We start from the raw sequence: 23,755 nt of genomic DNA, 5'->3' as shown, positions 1-23,755 counted from the left end.
GTGTCTGATAGTCTCTGTCACCCTATGGAAAGAGCACACATCTCTGGCTCGGGTAGAGACACAGAAAGAGACAGACAACAGTTTTTGTTTTCCTAACCACTGACATTACCTTAAACATATTTTCAGGAGTTTTTGTTTAGAAGGTACTGGGGCAAGTGTACAACCACTGAGGGACATCCTAATCTAAATAACTTCAGCTGCTCTATTACAGGAGACAGAAGAGCGGGCAGCAAGCTCACTGTAAACGATACCTAGACTTTTACATTTCAGTGTTTCCACAAAGGCCTGACAAATATCTCACAGGAGAGGAAGGAGGCAGCCTGACTCAGGCAAACACCATGTGTTTCTAGTAAAAGACAGCATTCTGCACACCAATGTCCCATCCAGGATTTACTGAGAAAATAATGTTTAAAAACAAGCTGTAAGCTGTGAAAACACACTTTTCCTCCAGAGCAGCGGCTCTCAACCTTGCTAATGCTGCGGCCCTTTAATCCTCACACTGTCGCGACCCCCAGACCATAAAATAATTTCCACGGGTGCTTTATAACTATAATTTTGCTACTGTTATGAACCATAATGTAAACATCTGTGTTTTCCAGTGGTTGTAGACAACTCCTGTGAAAGGATCATTTGACTCCTGTGAAAGGATCATTTGACTCCTCTGAAGAGATCATGACCCACAGGTTGAGAACCACTGCTTTAGGGAAAGAAACCATGACAATTTGTTTCTAAAACAAACAAACAAACACAAAACAAACCCCAAACAAAACAAAACAAAAAACACAGAAAACAAATAGAAGTTGCCTGTGTGGTCATTTTAGTTTAAATTATTAAATGTTTTCATTTCTAACGAGCTTTTATGCACATTACAATAGTGGGCAGAGAACACACAAGAAGAACGGAAATAGAAAATTAAGTTAAAAACTTTAAAGCTAACTGCTATTGCTGGCCAATCACTGTATAAGTTACCTTTCACTGAAAAATTTACTCATGGAAAAACTGTAGCAGTTTCTATTAACTTTGATGGATTTCCTATTGTTAGAAATATGCTTCAGATATAGACGATAGCTAAATTGTGGGCTCAGCCTGAGAGGTTTCAAGAAACAAGCATCTTGCAGCTAGGGTTGTAGCTCATCTGGTAGAGAGCAGTCTGAGCACGTATGAAGATCTAGATATACAAAACCAGCATGGTGGCATGTGCTTGCTCTCCTGGTGCTCGGGAAGGAGGATCAGAAGTTCAAAGTTCAAACCCTTGGCTATGAGGCCAGCCTGGAATATATGAGGCCCTGTCTCAGAAATGAGACAAAACCACCCCGACAGTTCAGTCCCCTCTAAAGAGGCATCTATACTGGGTGTGCTGTTCACTACACCAACGTCTATTAAGCTCCTTGATGTGTGCTATTACATCACGAGATGCTGGCATTTCCATGACCAGACAATGGATCTAGCGCTCAGCTCAGTTTCACCAAGCTTCATCTTGCTACATTAACAACAGGAAGTTAATTAACCCACAACCTATGGGCAGTGTGAAGGCCCCAGTTCCCTTGTTCCCATACAGAACTGCATGCTCAGAGGTGGTCTGACTAGAGTTACCCAGATGGTGGACATACCAGATAAAACCTGCAGCCAAAATCTGGTGTTCCCCACTTGACATCTGAGTTCAGGTCTACGTGGGTCTGTCTGTCCATCTCTCCCTCCTTTGCTCCTTTCCCTTCTCCCTCTTTTTTTCTTAATCATTTTCAAACGGTTAGCTGCCCAGGTGATTGTCCTCACACCCAGAAGACAGGAAGCAAGTCTTGTGCTGGACAAGAGTCTCTCTCTGGTGAAGCTCTGGTTTGGGTATAAGGTTGAGTTGAACTACTTTTACTTCGATTACGCCTTCCACTGGTGGTTCCCACCTCTAACAAGGATGGGCTTTGGAATAAAGCTGGGAGTGCATCTGGCTCATTTCTAGATTGAAACATACTCTCAATCACTGACACAATTTAATTAACTTCTATCTTAACATCTAAGTCCATTAAATGAGGACAATTATTCTACACAAGGACCCATCTAATGAGGCAAGGTTTGAATAAATGAATTGTCATTCTGAGTAACCTGAACCCTAGATTTCAGGTCTGTAGGAACCTTAGGTTTTATGTGATCTAAGGTCTCTGTTTTATTTGTTTGTTTGTTTAATATATAAGGCAACTAAGACAAATTATTTCTGCTCAGTTCTAACTATCTCATCACTCAGCTAATGTGAATTTGTAAAATCTCCCAGAACTTCAATTATGGCTGGAAAATACATTCTCTGTATTAGCAGTTGGGAAAGAATCTAAAGGAATTGCAAAAACTAAACACAACAATAAAAAAAAATCAAAATCCAGCCTCACCCAAACAAGCCACACAGAAAGGCACAGTACAGCAGCCTTATAGCACAATGAAAACCACATCCCAAGGCAGCCCAGTTGCTCAATCTTCTCTTATACCAGTGAGGACATTTTTGCTCTGTGAATAGCTAGGTCAAGTCTTTGCCCTTTGTGGAGAAGCAAGTCCTGGCAAATCAGCAGTGGCCTTCATCATGTCTGGGGCTCCTGGGGCATGGTCTAATGACTTTAGCCTTTTCTTGACTTTAGTTTTATTAATATGCATATAGACAAAGACCTAATATTTAAAAATGACAGTTCCATAGGCTGAAAAAGACCTCAAGTGGCATCCTTGTTCTCTGTCTTAGAGAAAACTATTGTCCAAATTTTAGAGGGTCAAAGGTGACAACTTTCTTAGACATTTCCAGGGAGGTGCATCCCTTAGCTTTCAGAGCAGCCATGTAATAGAAAGTTTAAATATACACATGTCAGATTCTTCTGTTATTTCAATTAAGCCTATTTTGTTGGGTTCTAAACATTGTCTTGTGTTAATTTTTAAGATCTTTGGTTTGGAAGGTGTGAATTAGTTGTTGGAGCTACCGGTCTGCAACAATGATAATTTCCCACTACCCACATCTAATATGTGTTATTTTTCCTCCTTTAATTTATTACTTGTTTCATCCCACTAGAAGATAAGGCACTACAGAGACAAAAGCCTGCTTATTTTCAGTGTATCCGTAGCATACTAATGGAGTGTTACCTGCTGAGTAGGAAGTCAAAGTTATTCAGACAGAGAACACAGATTAAGGTTCCAAAGGCATTCATTCACATATATAGAGATGCTGTACAATAGAGTGCTTTTTGAAACACGGAAGTAAGATGCAAAGTTAAAAGTTGAGAGCAGGAGGCTGGAGAGATAGCTCAGAGATTAAGAGCTCTGACTGCTCTTCTAGGGGGCCTGAGTTCAATTCCCAGCAACAACATGGTGGCTCACAACCATCTGTAATGGGATCCGATGCCCTCCTCTGGTGTGTCTGAAGGCAGCTACAGTGTACTTATATATAGTAAATATATCTTTCTTAAAAAGTTGAGAGCTGTAGAAGGGTTACTAGAATAAAGGCATAATGTATATATTTTACTTGGGGGGGGGGAGCTAGATCCTCTTCTGTGGTATACCATTTCTGAATATCCTAAAGTGGCTTAGTAACAGAATTTGGAAAGAGGATTTTACAAGTAGCTATAAATCAGGACTATTCCCCAGACCTCCTGTTATAGTACATTTTCTCAAAGGAACTTTACGTTTCCCAGTGATGATTATATACAAACACAGGTAAATCCCTTGTGCTTCGATCAGACCTATGGCCCTTTGGTATATTCTGGAAACAAGGACGACAGCCCTTTAAGAGAAGGAGTTTGTGGTGCGTTGACAGTCAGAGTTCTTGTCAATCAAAGCCCGCTCCATGCCTCCAGCTGATTTACTAACGGAGTCCAGATCTGGGACTTGCAGCTTTAAAAGCCCTTTTCAGCACATTTTTTATTATCTGATGGGCGTTGGCCTCCCATAATTTTCCACAGAAGGCAGCGGTTCCAGCTACGAAACCTAATGACCATCCAGAGGTTTTTGTGGAAGGACCTTTGTGAAAATCTGAATCAATGATGTTCAGTCTTTTGTTGCTTCCCATCATCCCAAGAGTGAGAAGTCAAGACCTGTGTGTCCAGTTCTCATGTTCTAAGTACGACATTTTTTCCCTGAACATCTCTTAAACTTAATTTGGAACATGCTAGACTGCAAAGGCTGGAGAGAGAGGTCCATGGTCATGAAGCTAAATATCAAGCCCTGGACAGGGAAAGGAAAGGAGGGTTGAAGAAAAGGAACACGGCCTTCACTCTTACAGGCAAGTGTTTAAGACCTAGAGTAGATCTTAAAAGGTTCTCAAAACAATGGCAGTGGGTCAGAGCCACGAGAGTTCTTCTTTAGAAGCTTGCCAACCTGGCCATTATTACCACGTGAAGGCCAGGGTAAGATGGAATCCCCAGCCCCAGCCACTGGATGGCAATGTCTGAGCACTGACAATTGTTTCAGCTTCACTGGGGCTCGTGTCTAGCCGTAGATAGATGACTTTGGTCAGTTTGTCACATGACATTTCAAATGAAAGGCTGGGGATTTGCGGGTGTGTCTTACAAGTGCTATGCTTGCCTAAAATGTACAATGTCCTGTGTTCAATCTTCGGGGGCGGGGGGACCCATATAAACTACAAAGGAAACAACAGTACCATTAAGTTCATGTACCAATCATTCACATAAAGTCATGGGAAGACTTACAGTACCTAAGATCTTCTCTGTCTACCCTCAGAAAGTTTAGCTGTGACAGGGTCTGTGCTGGGCTCACCGCTGGCCTGGTGACCCAGATGGGGAAGGCAAGCCCAGGAAGAAAGAGGCTCAACAAATCTGTTCTATCTTTCATTTCCTTATAAAATCACATTTTTTATAAGCATCCTTTCCTTTCCTTATAAAAATCACATTTCAAGGTTACTACAAACTTGATGCTGGCAGGGAAGGAGATAAAAACCTAACCTGTTTAATCAGGATTCTGCCAGTGCAACACCCCTAGGCCAAGGGTTCTTCCTCTCAACTTTCCTAAGACCTGTTAATACAGTTCCTCATGCTGTGGTGACCTCAACCATAAAAATATTTTCTACTTCATAATGTAACGTTTTCCGAAACGTGATGGAAATGGCTATCTTCTCTGGTGGTCCTAGGTGACCCCTTTGAAAGGATCATTTCACCCCCAATGTGGGTCTCAACCCACAGGTTGAGAACTTCTACCCTGGGTTCACCACCCAGAACACTCAGATTCAACCCCCTACCCTCACCCTGAACTACTCTGCTTTTACAGAGGTGTATATAATCTCTGGAGAACAGGGAGGAACTCAGTTTCTCACCACAGGCTTTACCTACCAAGGCTGCTTAAAGCCAAGCATCCATTAGTGTGGAGGAACAGGTGATGGCCAAGGCAGGCTGCTATACAGTGCGGTGGTTGCCCTGGTGCTGTCTATATTCTGATGTTAATTCTGCTTTCTCTAGAGCAGCTGCTGGAGGAGGAATCACATACTCAGGTGACTTCGTGTGAACTTTCTCCCCATTTTAACTGGTCAAATAAAGGCTACAGCCTGTGATTGGGCAATGGAAGGGAAAGGGGGCTAGAGATTTTAGGAAGTGGAGAAAGAATAGGGCTGGGGGTTGGGCGGAAGAAGATGGAAGAAAGAGGAGGTGGAAGGAAGATGGAGCAGAACCAGGTGGCCTGGAGAAGCTACAAGCAGCAAGGGACCTCATAGCTGATGGGTAGAGTCGTGTAGTGGTCAATCTGCCCAGTCTAGGCGTGCAGCTTATACGTATTGTAACTGAGTTGTGTGTTTTTGCACTGGTTTATTGGGGTTGGAGATTTACTGCAACAGTACAGCCTACATGTAGTATAGAATACATACTATACAGACCTGTGTGAACTGAACATACAGAATGACAACCTCATGAAACTAGAGGGGGAAAAAGCAGCTATAGCTTAAAGAAACCAGGTCAGGCCTAAGGAAAAGAAGCATGGAGGCCTTCCCTCTCTTACTAGCCTGCTTAGCTCGCTAGCTTTTCCTGAGAGCTTGTCACCATAAGCACACTTTGTTCAAAAGGGTGGGGAAAGAATTAGGAAATAAAAATAAGGAAATAGGAAGTAACCCATCAGGCAGTTTCTCTCTTGCTTTGAAACAGAAATCAGTTTCTGCAGAGAAACCTGCAGGACAGAAATAGACTTTGTTCTCTGCAGGAGAGAAAGGGTTAAGTAGAAACAGCACCCCTGCGCACAGCGGGGCAACAGGGCAGCCTGGGCTCAGACCATCTCCCCTCCACCCAGATCCTCCATTCATAGCTCCAAGTCATTTTCTTCTTCTTTTTTTTCCCCCCTTTCAATTCCCAGGCTGAGGTTGCCCAGCGATGTCTGTCCTATTTCTGGGCAGATAAAAGGTAGAGCTACAGAAACCACTGGATTTTTCCTCTAAAATGTCTGAATGTTTCAAGTCAGAACCTGAACCGTGAAAGAGAAGAAAATCTTTGAAAACGGCATCAGTCCCTTCTCAGAATCAGAAATAAATAGCTGTTCACCCCACTCTCCCTTTTCTTTTCTGTTTAAAAGAATGGAGTATGTGAAAAAGAAAAAAAAAGTTGAAAATTACATTTCAGTGGATTTCACTGCCACTCGCTATTTGGGTGTCTCATCATAAACAGAAGGGCATTTGCCCTAGATTGATGAAGGTTCAAAGCTGCCTGCGAAGGAAAACTCGGGTGATTAACGGTTTGCCAGTTCCCCACCAGTATTCTCTTCTTGTTTGATAAAAGCATAAAAAGTAAACATCCATCCACCCATTCCACATGCATCCATGGGTGACTCCTACGTCTAGTGTCATTGTACAGGAAACATAACCAGGTTCATGAAATCACTCTGGTGATTGTCTGGGGACCAGACTATTTAGAAAAAAACACAAGTAGGTTGCCTTTAAACACCTCTAAAATTATGATTTCCATCTCAGCTTGATTTGGCCACAGAATGCCGCATGAATTGTCGAATTGTCTCTATCCTATTCTCGACTCAAGTAGCAACAGAAATAAAAGCCTCCTCTCAGAGCCTCACATTCTCTCTTCTGTTCCATTCAACTCCTTCCATTTCAGCGTTAACACCAGTGGGTAATCAAGCCAATCTGTCCCATGTGACCACTGGAGCCTTCTCTGCCGGGACTTGTACACACATTTCCACAAGTGTCTTCTGTGAGAAGCATGTGAAGCATCTCTTGTTTGGTTGCTCTTCCAGTGTCTGGTGGGCATACGAGCCCAAAACAGCTCGTCCAGGCTTCCAGATGTTTCTATTCCTTCTTCTCCGTGGCACCGGGCCGTGTGTGTGTGGGGGGGGTTACATATGGCAACACGGGCCTCATCTGGCTCCATCTTACTATGAGAGGCTCTCAAATACTACGGTATACTTTACTGCGGCCCCTTCTCATTCTCAGTCTGGCCTCCATATGGCTCGTGCACCTCCATTAGGCTCTCATACACATGGGTCTCTAAAATGAGTCTCTGCCAACCTGGCCCAGGTGTCACTCTCCCCTGTCAGTGACTAGGGACTTCCACCACCACCTTAGAAATCCAGTTCATTTAGTTGTTGACAAACTGTAACCTCCTCCTCCTATTTGGATATATGCAATTATATCCTTAAAACCTACCAACAAAAGAACACAAGGCAGCCCTTTCCTTGAAGTTTTAAAGAGCCATGTCGGGGCTAGAGAGATGGCTCAGTAGTTAAGAGCACTGACTGCTCTTCCAGAGGTCCTGAGTTCAATTCCCGGCAACCACATGGAGGCTTACAACCATCTACAATGGCATCTGATGACCTTTTCTGATGTGTCTGAAGACAGCTACAGTGTATCCATACATCCATCCATAAAATAAATAAATCTTTTAAAAAGAGCTATACCACTTCCCCCATAAGATTCTCTTCTTTACACACAGCACTTTCTTCAAAGTTACCATGTTCATAAAATTCTCCTCCAATGAGAGGAAAAGTTATGTCTGTATATTTTTTCAAATGTCTTTACAAAACTCTGAAGAAATATACATGTCCATGAGATCGTCACTGAAACTCTGAATAAATGATCACAACCTCAGATGAGGTTGTCCCAGACAGGCTCCCTCATGAACCACTCATTTTGGGGCTAGAAGGTCTGTCCAATGAGTTCCGGTCCTTTTTGCTTTTTGTATGTTTGCCTCAAGTGGCATATTTGACCCAATGGTCAGTATTAGTAAGAAGAAAGCAGAAATAAAAGTCACTACATAACACGCATGTCCCCCTGCAAACAGGAGGCAACTCTCTGGCCTTAAAGACATGACGGTGACAGGTCATTTCCAGTGTCAGATAATGAATCTGTTAGTGAGCCCCTGGGCTGCAAGGCTATCTGAGCAGTGAGGCACTCCTCCCTCCTTGGAGGCCCCGGAGTCATCTCCAGAAGCACACAAGAGTTAAGGAAAGGAAGATATGGATTGAGTTAATTTAGAAAGAAGGGGAAGAGCAAACAAATTACTATTAAATGATTTCTGTGCTTAGGATGATAAGAAACACAAACCATTCCACCCTCCACTGCTCCACCATGCGTAAGGAGCCCTGCCCTTTCTGTGACAGGCAATTTGCTGTCATAGAAATTCTACTCTCAACAACCTATGAAAATTAGTACACAGGGAACACATCTCGTGATTACATCTGCAGGCAGAACGCTGAAACCTTGCTCAAAAGCACAAGGCATGAGTTTGCAGATATACAAAGTAACCAAGTGAGTGCTACAATGATACTTTTATTTTGTTGAGAATCTGAGTGTAAGCAATGACCGAATCTCTCCCAATTGTATGCAAGATAAAGCACTTGGACTTTTAAACTAAACAATGATATAAGACTCGTGTTTAGGTGGTGCAGTTTCCTTTTTCATTTTAACCTATCCACATATTTCACACACCATTGCTTCTCTTATTGTCCTTTGTAAAGCAGTACAGAGCCAACATCGCTCAGAGTCAGGCAGAACTACTGGGACACGAGGAAACTTGCTCCTGAGCTGGTATTTCAGTCTCCTCTGTGTGGTTAAAAAATCCAAGCAGTTGCCCGGCACTAATACAACCTACTGCTGCCTTTCCTGGATGTGTGCAACACACTGCACAATGTGTGTGTGTGTGGGGGGGCAGGGGTCACAGGTGCTGTTTGCAGCAGCAAAAAGTATATGGCAGTCACCAAGCTGCAAACTTCAGGTTACTGTCAGAAGCCTGTTCACGGGGGATAACTACTCTATGCTGAAACAGATGGCAAATGCTGGTGAGAGAAGCAAGCACTCTGTGAGAAAAGAAATGACCAGTAAATCAACGGTACAGAAAGTAACAGTGTTTCCAAAAGTGGGCAAAGAGGAAAGTCAGATGGTAGGACATCTGGCAATAAGGCTTTGATCTCTGGTCAGAGAAGCTGTATCACATGGGGCACTCCAATCCTTATGCTGGGCAGGCAGTTTGGAAGCAGTTTGGAAAAGGGCAGAAGGTGCTGTGGCTGCTGAGAGGTTGCAGATTGTTCGCATTTGGGCAGGGAAGCCACTCTCACGTCTCACCCAGCATTTCCTACTGACCAGGTGAAAGCCCCTTCACGGCCCCCTCCCCTTGCGTTGCTTTTCAGGGCGCAGGAGCTATTGAATACTGGCTTCTTGCCAAGTGGCTTTAAGGTGAGATTTGACAAAAATTGTCAAGTACACACATCTACCCTCACCTCATTTTCTTTCTACAGCGACTTCCCAGGCAGCTGTTCAAGAACTACATGTGTCCATTTACTGGATTGAAACAAACAGCAGAGGCATAAGGCGAGCCACACAAAGCATATGCTTTCCCAGCCCATCGTGATCTCCAAAACAGTGGGAGCTTCGCTCCTGAGATACTGACATGGCATCAGCTGCTGCTGCTTTGAGGCAAAAGACCCCTCCCCAGCCCCCAACCTCTCACACCCTGGTTTACCTGTTTCTTTGTGCTGAACCTCTGCCAGGTGTAAGTCATTCAAAAGGTGCTCCAAGATCTTCTCCGGGGTCCCAGACACCACCACATATCTGTCAGAGAGCAGAGAGTCCACTGAGTCATCCTCCGTGGAAGACTGTGAGCGGCTGCTCCATTCATCGTCCTCATCTTCTTCGTCGATGTATTTGAAATAAGGCACATCGAAGGTAGGCAAGGGCAGCTGGCGCTCTGAGAGCGCCGCGGAATCTTTCCGCTCTAGAGGGGGGTCAAAGACCCGCAGGCGGGAGCTGCCCATTGTGAGCGCTGCCTAACAAAGGCATCCCCTAAAGGCTAAAAGATCTTGCCATCCTTGTCCTTTCGCTGGGAACTGAGTCCATCTGGCTGCTGAGAGCTCTGCAGTCAGCTAGAACGCTGGAGAGGCGGAGAGAAAAAAGGGAGGAGGAGGGAGGGGAGGGCAGGCGGCAGAGCAGAGCAAGCGAGCGAGCGGGAGGGAGCAGGGAAGAGAAGCAGCCAGGGTAGGAAACCGGAGCGTGCCTGGGCTGCAGGGACTCTCACCTCGCGCTCTCCGCGCTCCCCGTGGTGGGGGCTGGGCCACAGCTTGCTACTTTCTTCAGCACCAGCACACTTTGGCCTTGCTCTTTAACCTGAACCATCGTCACTTCATCATCTTGCTTTAATTGTAGATCAGAGTGATGGATGAGAGAAGAAAAGGGGAAGAGAAAATTAAAAAGACGCCAACTAGCTTCACCTCATTTCTCTAAAGAGCTGGAATAAATTAGGAGTGTGGTCGGGCATCTAATAGTACAGAATCTCGGCTCAAGGTCTCTGGAAACAAAAAAGATGTAGAATGCTAAAGCAACCTGTGTGTGTGTTTGTGGGGGGGGGACAGAGATTAGGATTTGAAGATTTAATTTATTTTTATTTTAAACCTACCTCCAGGAACAATTGGATTTAGAGAGCGGAACGTTTAAAGTTTCAAAATGTACAGCACAGTAACTGCATTTGTACTATTGTGTTTACCTGGCTTGAAAAATCACAGCATGCCTACTCTTAAACACTGAGCAAACGGGTTAAGACTTGCTTTAAACCGTGGGCGGATGGCTACCTACTGGATCGTTTAGGTCAACCCTCCTCCACCTCCCCCAACTGTGTCCATCCCCCGACCCCTCACAGGCTTTAGGGGGGCTTCCAAGTTTATCAGGTACTTGTTTTACCCGAATACAAGTGAAAAAGGATCTCTACTTAGCATCTCATCCCAGCTGAAGTTCTGACGCCATGGGCCAATGCACTGACTTCATCTCTGTCCCTTTTAAAGAGGCGAGAAGCTTAACCATCATCCATTTCTGCACACACAGCTTCCACAGTGCAGAGCCAGTGTGTCCATCCCTGCTGACCCAGCAGTATGAACCCAAGTCTAAGCCATGGATACAAACTTTCAGGGCATTTGCTATAGAACTCTCCCAATGTGCAGCACCCAGCCAGAGGAAGACAGCCAGAGGAAAAAAGAACCGGAAAAGGCAAATGAAAAAGTCTGTCTTCTATGCTGCTATTGACTTGGAAAAAAGAACAGCCCAAGACTGGAGTAAGAAAAGTTGATAACAAGCAGGTTTCCTCTGAAAGATGATGTCAACTCTCTGCACAGGAACCCTGTGCTGGTTCTGCTGACAAGGTCCAACCTAGAACTAGCTGCAGATACAGAGAAGAATGCCCAGCCTCCTATGTGGATGAAGTGCACCTTATAGTGTGCCGCACAATTGCTTACATAGACCCCTTACTCGTCACTATATTTATTCTCTTTTTAAAAGACCAGCAAGGCACCAATATCAACAAATAGCCCACAGAAAATAAAGCTGTGACCTCAACTCCTAATTTCTTAAAAAAAAAAAAAAATCTTCCTGATTTTTCTTAAAAACAAACAACATTGGCCATCCTGAAAAACAGCCAATTAAAAAAGAATTGTATGTCCATTTTTAAAAATCTCTTACTGGTGGATAATTTTGCTGTGTAGAGCTGATGTGCTATGTTTCTGCAAGGTCAGGCACATGGTGTCTGTGGCAATTAATGCTGGATATTCATTGTTCAGCTCCCCAAGGAGGCCAGTGTGACTCCTGTAACATGAATACCAATGTGAAATCTCTGTCTTTTCATTTCTCCAAAGCAGTTCTTTTGTTATCCGTGTGGCTGAAGTGAGCTAAAGTGGCTGGAGAGAGGGGCATGCGTGGTTTGGGGGGTGGGGGAGAGCTGGGCCGAGACATGTGGGATCTGACATGTAATTCTATTATTGAGAAGAACAGATGTGAGGAGACAAAGTCTTTCCCCAGCTCCCTCTAATCGTAAGCCAATATTCATTTTATATGAGGCACTGTCATTCTGAAGTACCTTTTACATCCTATGTGCGTGTGATATATGGCATTATTAACTTCTGCAGGCTGCACACATACATGCGGATGGGCAGGACTGCTCTCATGTCTGTGTAAGTGATATGTTTGACAAGGCAGTGCACATGGCCGTCATACTTTGCCTCGGAGGAGAGCAGCTGAGTCGGATTGATACACTATCAATAGCATCTCATACCATTGTAATAGGTTCCATCTGGAACCTGTTACAACTAAAGGAGAAGAGAATAGGAAAAAAATCAATGAGCAAGGGAAGATGTAAATTATCGACGCCTGCTGTGAAAACACAAGAATCCTGTGTGTTATAACCGGCTATGAAGAAGGGCTGAATTAATGCACCTGTCTGGGCATCTGTCCCCAATTCCTCTTCCCGAAAAGGAGGAAACAGCACCATTAAGGTTGGGGTATTAAATTTTTATTTCAGTAATTGCTAGGGTAAAAAAAAATAAATATTAGGACTAATGGTGGAAAATTATGTTCAATGACAGATCATTGAAATAGAAATAGAAGCATTAAAACTTGTAATTGACAGTCATTTTGTAGCAGACAAAGAGGGCCTCCTTTGGGTAGGACACCCTGCCGAACACTAAGTAGCAAGCAAAGACGCGTAAGAGAAGCTCTCCTCGGAACTAAGTTAACTGGTACCCCAGTACTGTAGAAAACAGAAGCTTAGCTTGGTCACACCCTAAGGTGTTTCGAAGTGCAGAGGACGAGGCCAGTGGAACCCACGGGGTTTGGTGGTTGACGATAAATGGCAAGAGGTAAGAAGGAGCCACAGCCCAGGTGTTCTGGAAGCTGAGGCAGGAGGATCACAAGTTCAAGCCAACCTGGGGCAAAGGCCAAAACGTAGACTGAAGCTTGGGAAAGGGGCCTGACATACAACTTAGTGGTAGAGAAAGCTCTGAAGCCTTGCATTTGATCCATAGGTGAGGGAGAGGCTGAGGAGGAAGAAAAGAAGGAAGGAAGGAGGGAGGGAGTGAGGAAGAGAAAGAGGGAGAAAAGAAGGAAAAAAGAGGATGGGAAGGAGAGAGGGAGGGAGAGAAGAGAGGAAGGAAGGGAAGAGGGAGATGGAGGGGGAGTGAGGAGTGTTAAGAGAAGGAGGGAGGTGATGTGGAAGGGCAACCCGAGACTTTCAGTGTGTAGGGCTGGGGAGCTTGAAGACCTTGTGGCCATGGCTGAGTAGGAGCAGAACACAGAACCAAAATTCAGGATCAGGCTACAAGAGAGACTTCTTCCTTTCAGGTGGAATCTGCCAGCTCAGCCAAGCGGAAACAAGCTGGAGAGATTGTGTGCAGTGGCTTTTTTCTTAGTGCACTGGTACTGAGGTAGCCTCTGGAGGAGGGGGTGTGGCGAGGTTGGGAGCCTAAAGAAGATGCTATTGGAAAAGTGGCCTTGGGGATGCAGCCGGGATGAGACGGTTATGAAGAGATAGACTTCCCGGCATCTCAGTGAACTGCTGAGGCTAGAGAAGACATTTGTGGCTTTAAGACCTTCTGCTCCAAGTGCTCAGGAGCCCATTCAGGGCAAGGGATACACAAGGAGACATCAGAAGCCAGGGTGGGAAGAGGGTCCAGGGATCATCACAAAGGAAGGGGCAGATCAGTTGTGAAAACTGAGGGCTGCTGAAAATCAACCACATGGGCCAACCGTATAAGCTTTATTCATGTTGGGTAGTGAAGACCAAGGGGAGGGACAAAGGCCCCTGATTGACACCTGTACTTAGGGATGGGTCCTAGGTTCTGGATTTACAGTGTCTACAAGGCTGCCGATCTCCTAAGTGGTTAGCACACTAAAAGCATCTTTAGTTTAAGTTTTTAACCTTTTGTCGTTGGTTCCTGAAGCCCTAATGAACAAGTCCAGAATTACAAAGGAAGAACTCAGACGTCTTAAAACAAATCCCTTTCTGCCCACCCATTGGAATATATGTTAATGAGGTCACTGTGGGGAAAATAACCAAATAACCCCATCATAGAAGGCCAGGTTGCTAAGAAAACCAACCACCTGCTCTAAGGGCCCCCATCTCCACCCCTATAGGTTTCAGTGGTCATCAATGGCCAAAGACCTAATCGAAGAAGTAGCCACTAAAATCCTTGAAGGACCCAGTTCAAGGGCTTCTGGGAAAGTGATTGAGGGTCTATCCACGTATCCCGAAGGCAGTGCCTCCCAGATGCACAGAAAGCAGCTGTTGTACCTGGGACATATGCCTTTGCTGTTCGTGTCCTTTAAAATATTCTTTACAATAAACTGGTAAACGTATTTCTTGGGTTCTGTAGCCACTTTAGAAAAATCAATGGAACCAAAGGGGTAGGTTGTGGAAACTCCAATGCATAGCCAATAGATCAGAAACAGGGATAAAAAAGACTTGAAGCTCCTGATTGGTATCAAACGTTGGGGTTCAGTGCTCAGCCTGTGGGATCTGATGCTATTCCTCCATAGACAATGTCATATCCAGTTGAATTATGGGTAGTTGAGCTTAGATCACTCACAGACCTGACTGACCATTTTTCTTGATTGTAGGGGAGTCTCCCTTGCAGTTTGGTTACAAAAGTGTTCTGTTGACAGTTGAGAGTAGAAAGAAAAAAGCACTATGTTCCCCTAACCCATGATTTTAGACCCTGACCCATGGGAGCTGAGCTGACACTTATGGCTAGACCTTGATGTTCTGTTTTAAAAGATTTTGTAGGGAATCACCAGCAGGCAAGGTCACTATATAATCATAAAAGATCAAAACAAAAACGCGGCTATTTGGTTATTACATTTGAATGAAGAATGAATACTGTCCAACCCAGAAAATCCCCCAAAGCCTGTCTGCTACCTGCTTGCTCTCTCTTTGTGCTAGCCTGCATTCTTTGTTGGGCGGATAAGACTTAGTCACAGAATTACCCTAGTTTTTAGACAGTAATCCAGAGCAAAGCCTTACTTCCTTAGGATCATCAAGGTCAAATCCCCAGAGTACCTTTCTGTAACTCTTTCCCCAGGATGCCCTTCTAGAGCATGAAGTCTCAAGATTTTTACACAACAGCAATAAGCCCAATTCATTAACCTGCAGGTGTGGTCCTCAAGGTGGTCTCTGGATGGCGCTGGTGAAGTATTGAGGTTTAATGCAGCCCTGGCATTGGGGTGATGAAGGAGATGGTAGTGATGGAGTTTCGGGGGGGGGGAGCACTTACTGCTAAGGTGTTAAGTGTCAGGCATTCCTGTCTGTGATAGAGGGACATGGGACTCATGATGAGAAGGCAGAAGCCAGACATTAAGTCTTCCGAGGAAAATGGGACCGCATCCTGGAGTAAGGACCAGAGGACCAAGCCAGTGGCCTGGGCTCTGAGGGAGGAATGGCTTTGGGAGGTGGGATGAGGGTATGAATGGCTTATGTTACAGGAGATGCCATGTTCTTTTCTACCTCTGTGAAAGGTGCTGGGCCCAGTGTGCACATCTTCAGGGAAGGCCCCTCCCCCTAACGCACACTTTAGTCCCAGATCCACAGAGACACAGAGACTAGCCCTCATGCCCACTTCAGGGATGGCTCAGGGATGGCACAAGGAGCTCTAGCAAGTGACCAGGTGAACTCCTCACAGCTCTGCCCATGGGCACATTACTGGAGACAGTAGAGGAGGAAACACAGAAGAGTAAGTAGAAGTTGTCCTCAGCTGACAGTGGGGAGCCTGTGTGGTGAGAGAGGAGTTGGAGTGCTGAGGCTTATGACCTCCTGCAAAAAGCCTTCTGGAGGGAGAAAAGAGGGCTCCTAAGTCCCCGATTCCTTGTGCCTGATCCATTCTCTGGATGAACAGCATTGTTGATTCTACTCCGAATTTGCATTCTGGATGCACAACAGAACCACCACCCTAGATTAACCTCCACGGTCATAATCCACTTCTTATGAGTCTACATCAGACTTGTATCCCCCCCAATTTATTTACACAGACAGTTGTATCCATATTTTCAGAATGAAAACATAAGAGTTGCAAATATGCTTCTCTTTTTGAAAGACAAGGAGGACTGGTGTTCGCAGTTTAGCAGGCCTTAATTTTACTTGAGCCAAGCTTCTGGTTATGTTGCATTTTCATACATCACAGTATGACCGAGAAAAAATGGTAATGAGTGCATTTCCTGGCCTGCTGGAAGGGTTATGGCCCTTAGCCTGACTGTTTCTACTGCTCCCAATTCCTGTCCATCCAGATGCTCTTAAGCAGCCCTGGCTTACACGTTTCTGGTGCCTTATGAGTGCTTTGTAGGGGTCCTTTCCTGGGAGCTCAGATGTAGGCTTTGGGAGCCAAGAACCTTCTGACTATGTTATAAGATAAAGGCACAGACCATTTTACACGCAGAAATTCACATTTATCATCTCGTCTAAGGAGGTTTGGCTTCTTTGAAAATTCTCCTGACATTAATTCCCTCATTCAGACGAGATGTACAAAAACCATCCGATTCCAGCACCCGTTGTCTGACTGTATGACCTCTGGTTACCTACTTCTGCTTCTTCTTCACTCAGTGATGACAATTCCAAGGACAGGCACTGTGTCTTCTGTCCTTTTGCTAAAGAACGGTCAGGGCCAGGCACAAGACACTGACTTGATAAGGATGTACTGAGCATGCAAATCCATGAGCAAGCAGAGGAGGAACCCCAGCTCCCTCATAAGGCTCAAGGTCACCTTACTGTGGGGCTCGCACACTCCCATGCACTGGCCACTCAGACCTTTCCTCCTGCGCTGAGCATGACAGGACATGTTTGAACCAAAGTGTTCAAGCTGCCCGTTCCACACGTGCTGGATTCTAGCAAACAAAGCTCCCAGGCAACTAATGCTTAAGAGGTTAGATATCACAGCACCAGTAAGGCAAGCATTAAGTGGTATTGTCCCTTAGGACTGTGTCATGTGAACAACCAAAAAAAAAAAAAAAAAAAAAAAATTTCAGATGGCAGGCTCTGTTATGAACCTTACTATTCCTAACCTGCTGTTTATACTTCATTCTCCTCTGACTAGAGTTCCCCTAAGCTGACAGCAATGGCACCAGGAAGTCATGGGACCAGCTCTGCTCTCAGAGCTGCTTCCCTTCGAGCTCCTGCTCCAACGATCCCCGTACCAACTCAGAAGCACGTGGTTTACTTCCAACAGCTTGCTGAGCGTCCTTCCATCACACTGCCTCAGCCTGACTCATCTCTCCTTCAGAAAGCCTGGACCTTGACGGCCAGTCTTGGTGTTCCCTCCCGTGTGACCATATGAGCCACGTGACTCTTCCCAGCATGCAGAAAGTTTCCTGCATTTCGAACCCCTCAACAACCCATTGGATCTTGACAGGCCACACTTACTCAGGGAACAGTTACTGAATAAGCTAGTGAACATAAAGGACAAATGGACAAATGTTATTTTAAAGTGAAACTTGGCAGGAGACACTTTCCAGGAAGCTTTCCCCTTAAGGGTGGGGGTGGGACACCCGGTTACCTTGTGGTAGATAATGGCAGTCACTGTGCCATCTTACCATCAGCTGAAATGAGGCACTCAGGTAGGCAGGCTAACCCGAGGATAATGACAATCAGGCTAGGAGTTATTTACCAGCTAAGAGTGACCCGCTCTCAAGTGAGAGACTCCTGTGGAAACCACAGACAGACAACCCTGGACTCAGTCACTTTTCTAGGTAATTCTCGATAGCCTTTTGGTGTGCGTGAAACATCACACAGTTACTATGTCACAAGAAGCTAATGAAATTTGCTTACACAGCAGTAGAGGCAACCAGGGCTAATGAGATGGTGTTGCTGGATTCGAGAACTAGACCCAGGAGGAATGGGACAACAGGGAAGAATCAGCCATGGTGGGCAGATGAGTGCGTGTGACAACTGACATTTATCAACAAGGGCTTGCCCTTGAGCTTGGCAAAGCCAGATCTGAGTGTGTATCATCTCACACAATCATTTGAGTTGTCCAAAACGTGAACACTACGAAAAGCCACGGTTTATACAGGAAGAGGCTGAAGCACAGGGAGGAAATGCCACCTGATCGAGCAGGAAGCTGATGCAGCTGAGATTAGACACAGACGGGCTCCGGACTCGAGTGCCTTTGGTCAGGCCATAGACAACTTGGAGGCAGTTGGTGCTCTATTCTGAGAGACCACAGGAGACAAGTGTCTGTCAGAATGGAGGCAGGGGCCCAAACGGACAGGGCCTCACACTCAGCAAAGATTGGATTGGACTCAGCCAAGAAGGTCAAGTCTGACGGAGTCAGAGGATACAAAACCTGCCTTGCCCTGGAGATCTAAGAACTGGGCAGGCATTGTAGAGTTTTAAATGGTTCATTTTGTTTGTAAATTTTGTCTAAAAGAAAAGGTTAGTGCTGTGGCTCAGTGGTCCAGCACCGGCAAGGTCATGAGTTCAATCCCCTCCCAGGGCCTGTGCAAAACAGTAAACAAAGGCAACAGGGCATCCATGAGCCTGTGGACACACTGTTCTGACTGGTCCGAGGCCTGTCTTGGAGTCCCAGGATGTCTAAGACAGATCACAGTAGGAAAACCAATGCCAGTGTGTTATTTCCACTTGGAGCTTCTGAGCCCTGTGAGAGGGAGTGCTGGTTACTAAAGACCTGCTGCAGGTAATTTTCCACCTGTGGGTGGCAAGATAAAAGAGGCTGAGGTGGCTCAGTGTCAGGCTGTACAAACAGATGCAATGAGACATCTCTCAATTGGAGCTTGAGCAAATGAGCAAGACTGGAGAACACCTGGAGACATGAGGCTTACATAACTCATTTGTCTAGACTCACTCTTCTCCCAGAGGCCCTCAGTGCTGCTCTCTCAACTAGGAAGGAGACACCTGACTCAGCAGGGAGACATCTCTCCCATCTGTACTGGAAGTTTGCACATAGCTTAGCAAACCACCAGGGCCCGCATCTGTTTTGGTATTGTAAATATGGGTACCAGACAACTACAGTTCTTAGTGGGCGGGGTTAAACAAAACAGAAGCCTCCTTGGACTAAGGAGAGCTCTACCTTAACCGAACTCCACCTATTTTGCTGACAACTTATCTTGTGATTCAATTTTTTCCCCCCTCTCATGGAAATCAGATTTTAAAAAGGAGATGAAGAGAAAACACTGTGGAAAGACAGAAGTCGTCAAAACAAAGATTAAGTGGTGGGGTTGCCATAGTGTCTGCCTGTAAGTAGACCCTGGGTTTGTCCCAGAACTACATGGGGGTGGGAATGGGAGAGAGAAAGAGAGAGAGAGAGAGAGAGAGAGAGAGAGAGAGAGAGAGAGAGAGAGAGAGGGTGCAGACTTGTCCAGGTGAGCTGTTAGGAGAACCAGAACTCAAACCAAAACAAACCCCAAGAAAATCATCTTTGCAGTTTTCTCTAACACAAGAAGAGTAATCAGACAATGAGAACTAGCTCTTTATTTTTACATCATACGTATTAAATAACTCAGGCCAAAGCCTAATGGGTGAGCTGAACTCATCATCCCTAACTCATGGATCCTGGGAAACACGTGACTTTCATAGGTGTGACGGCAAACACGGATGCATTGTGGAACTAAACCGAACAGAAAGCCAATAAATGTAACAGGACAGACTGCTGGCAGCTGCTCAGGAAGAACTGCAGTAAGTCCTGCTGCTTCTTAGAGTCATCACATAGTACAAGGTGTCTAAGAAGCCAAAAACTGTTAGGTTAGATGGGAGCAGGAGAGGAGGATAAACGTCTTCAAGTGCCTGTCTTTTCATCACGGGGGTGTTTCAATAAAACTGCATCAGCTTGTTGGAGCATCTTGGACATTGCTGAAAAGAAAGTAGTAAAACAAACAAACAAAACCCCCCAAACCCCAATAGGTTTGGGAGCATTAATGAAGGAACCATTTACAGAAGTGTGGGCAGACTTGAGGAAACCATGTAAAATGATGCCATGATCACAGGATGACACAAAGAATTGACTGCTGCAGCTGAAAGGGCTGCATGGCTCACACAGGAGCCAGCCTCACAGGGGGCTGCACAGAAGGGCTACAGCCTCTGAGCTCTGTCTCTTCCTGGCCCATGCTCCCCAGGGACCTGGTTCCATTCTGAGCAAAAGAATGCAGACGGCCAGGTTCACAGGGGTCAGGGCTACTACTTATACTGAGTGAAGGTGCAATGGCGGGAGTGTGCGAGCCGAAACCAAACAACTGTGTGTTCCACACTTCAGAGATTCCAGAGATGCTGTTAATTTATCAACTCCAAGTGTGCCATAGGGGCACGGTGTCCATTCCTGATGTTAAGAAAACCACTGGAAGACCTGAAAGCTTTGGAGAAGGAATGCTAATGTTTCCAATCCCTACATGCAGGTCTTAATTCTTGTCTAATACCGACATTAATTACCACATTCAGCTCCTACAGCATGCTTCACGCTTGGCTCCCACGTGGCATCTGAGAAGCGTTACTCAATCACACAGGTGTTATCGTTTTTTAGTTTTTATCACAGAAGCTTAAATGTTAAGTAGTTCCTCTTGTCTTGAGATGGAAGTTCTTGGTTGATGGCCAGATTTGGGGATCAGGATGGAGGATAGAATTGAGCGGTGATGATAGAGCCAGTTCTGCGCAGATCTTAGCTGCACAGTGTGAGGTGTGGTTACTCTTCTATGTCATCTATCAGCCAGAGTTGAGTTGCATTCACATGCTCACGAGGAAGGACAGAGGGCTAGCCCCAGAGAAACTAAGTCCAGAGAGCAGACTACAGAATGAGAGAAGGTCAAGGTCAGAAGCCCACAGAATGGGAGGTCAAGCTATTCCCCACCTGTGGCTCGGAACTAAGGCTGACTAGTCGGACCCAACCAGAGCCCAAGTGACAGAAAAGCTTTCCCAGAGCAGACACCAAACTATGTGCCACTCAGGCAGGTCCTCAGACAGACAGACAGCTGAGAGTATAGGGGTTGACAGGGGACGTTTTAATATAGAACCAACTCTTGACCAGGACTATTCAGTCATGTTGCTGGAGGAGAACGTAATTACTGAACTCCAGGGCATCACTGGAAATATGAAGCCTGTACCCCCACCTCCCAAAGTGGATTTAAAGGCACTAGAAAGTAATGTATGTGAGGACATACCATAGCCTCACCCAACCATTTAGTCAGCAGGGACTAAATCTGCATGCCTTTTTCACTAAACTCATGCCAGAGGTGTGCTCCATCTCTGCCTGTTTCGTAGAGAACAATCAATTATTAATCACATAAGAGTTAGCTGACATTTCTTCAAAGAAGGATGGCCCAAATCAAATCATGTCAATTATCCCCATCAAAGCAGAAGTGGATAATTTTGCGTTCCGATCCTGGGTTCACCACTTACTGGCAGGCTGGCTTGGCTCAACTTGTTAGATGTCTCTGAGTATTAGTTTTCTTGCATTGAGTGGGTTAATATGCATGTAAAAGTTGAAGCAAACCCCCCATCAGAACAGAAAAACACACAAACTATGTAGGAACTGCATGCCATTCCCGTACATAAGATCTAAGTGGTAGCCGGGCAGTGGTAGTGTATACCTTCAGTCCCAGCATTCAAAAGCAGAGGCAAACGCCTCTTTAAGTTCAAGCCAGCCTGCTCTACAGAGCAAGATCTAAGACAGCCTGTCTCAAAAAACGAAAAAGGCCTAAGTGTTACTAGATTCTTTCTGGGTCTTGGTATAATTTTATCCACCTATCTACATATAGAAATGCCACTGTATCTTAAGGAAGCACAACAAATAATCTTACCCTGCTGCAGTGGGAGCAGCTCCCTTCATCCCAGGAGTTAATTCCGTAGCTCATTTAAGTTAGGAGAAAAGGGAAGCCAGCACCATCTCCCCAGCCCACCCTCTGCTCGAGGGCTCTGAGTGCCGAGCTGAAGGCACAGGTGATCCTCTCTAGCAATCTGCAGTATCCCCCAACCACTGACTACTACAATCTACGCTTTAACAAAAAGAGAGACGGACAAGTTCTGGCCTCGAACCCTTCCATGTTTTAAGATGTAAGTTTGCTAATGCCTGTAAGCCCTGCATCTTAGAAAGGGAGAGGGTGGGCTGCCAACCTGTGAGGGACAGTGAACATCCTTAAGTGTCAGTGTGATCTATGTGTGGGTAGCAAGGAGCCAAGCAGGAACAAACAGGCCTCATCTCACCTACGGTTGCTAGAGTCACCATGGCTCTCTGAGCGACAGGCCACTGGGGTACAGAGGGCTGGGGCTCTTTGGCATCTGGGCACACATCCTTCCAAAGAACATGTCAAAGGCCAAGTGAGAGCACTACACTTTTTTGTGTGTTGGGGTGCAAGTACATACACACAGACATACACACATAAACACTCCCACACTCTCTCTTACACACACACACACACACACACACACACACACACACACACACACACACGTACAAATGCTCTCACACACAGAAGCATGACTAATAGAGGCCAAGTTGAAGGTAATGTAGAAGAAAGGGGAGAATTTCAGATCCAAACTAGATCCTTCAGTGCATCCTAACAGAGAGGAAGAAGAAACAGGAAAATATTGGATGGCCGAGATTCGTGAAGAAGAACTTATCTGTCAATACTAGCAACATGGGAACTCAGTCAACCCGCAGCCCACACTAAGTCCAGACAATATTTTCAGGATTCCTTTGAGCTGGGGTTTGTAACAGTAATAATAATCCTTATTTCTACCACTGTCTTCATGAATCCTTACAGAATGCAAAAATCTAATTCATTTCTAACCAAGCTATTTTTAAGAGGACAAATTAATGAATAAATCTGATATCTGGTTTCTATGGAAGTTTTATGAAAAGGACAACTGTGTCACAAAAACTTTCAAGAGTTCACAAGTAACTCTCTCTCTCTCTCTCTCTCTCTCTCTCTGTCTGTCTGTCTGTCTGTCTCTCTGTCTCTGTCTCTCTCTCTCTCTCTCTCTCTGTGTGTGTGTGTGTGTGGACACTGTGCTGGCTGTGTGTGGGCAAGGACTTGTTTTGTGTGTATGTACACACCATGAGTGTTAGCTTTAGAGAGGGCAAAGCTGTGGCGAAAGGGCAGCTTCTATTTATGCAAGTTATGAAATGAAAAATTCCCAGTTTCCATAGCAATGGCTCCATCCCATGGAGCGGGTGTGAGGAGATAGGAGGCATCTTAAGTAAACACTCATGTTTTCCTTTTTCATATTTTGTACATTCCTGGGTGTTTTTTTTTTTTTTTTTTTTTTTTTTGAGGCGCGTGCTTTTAGTGTGTGTAATAACCATCTCAAAAACTGCACTTCACAGTTAGAAACAGGTCTGGAAAGAAAGCAACTAAAGCAGCCGGGCATTCTGTGAAGAATGTGCAACTACACAGAGGTGCTGTTAAAATTAGTTCCGAGAATTATAAATACAAGGACGTGGTGGGGGACTGCTCTGGGAAGCAAGTGAGTGAGCAAACCCAAACCAGAAAGCATAAAAGAGGAGGAAGGGCTCAAACAAGGCAGAGATAAATTCAGAAGCAGGAGGAATATCC

The 23,755-nt window shown here is 45.2% G+C and overlaps 1 protein-coding gene across 2 annotated transcripts in view; it reads right to left on the bottom strand.

Annotated features, from left to right (window-relative positions):
• RAPGEF5 (Rap guanine nucleotide exchange factor 5) overlaps positions 1–23,755 on the bottom strand; it is a gene marked incomplete at its 5' end in the record, with an annotated part of 212,147 nt that overhangs the window by 64,187 nt on the left and 124,205 nt on the right. For both annotated transcript variants that reach the window (XM_080940475.1, XM_080940476.1), the window contains 2 exons: positions 9,921–10,009; positions 10,473–10,588. In XM_080940475.1, coding sequence (XP_080796601.1) covers positions 9,921–10,009; positions 10,473–10,588 — 205 coding nt within the window. The remainder of the gene's footprint in view (positions 1–9,920; positions 10,010–10,472; positions 10,589–23,755) is intronic.

Source organism: Micromys minutus (assembly GCF_963924665.1).
Source record: "Micromys minutus genome assembly, chromosome: 1".
NCBI lineage: Eukaryota > Metazoa > Chordata > Mammalia > Rodentia > Muridae > Micromys > Micromys minutus.
Note: the sequence above shows the minus strand (reverse complement) of the source record. Positions and strands in the feature narration are given on the sequence as shown.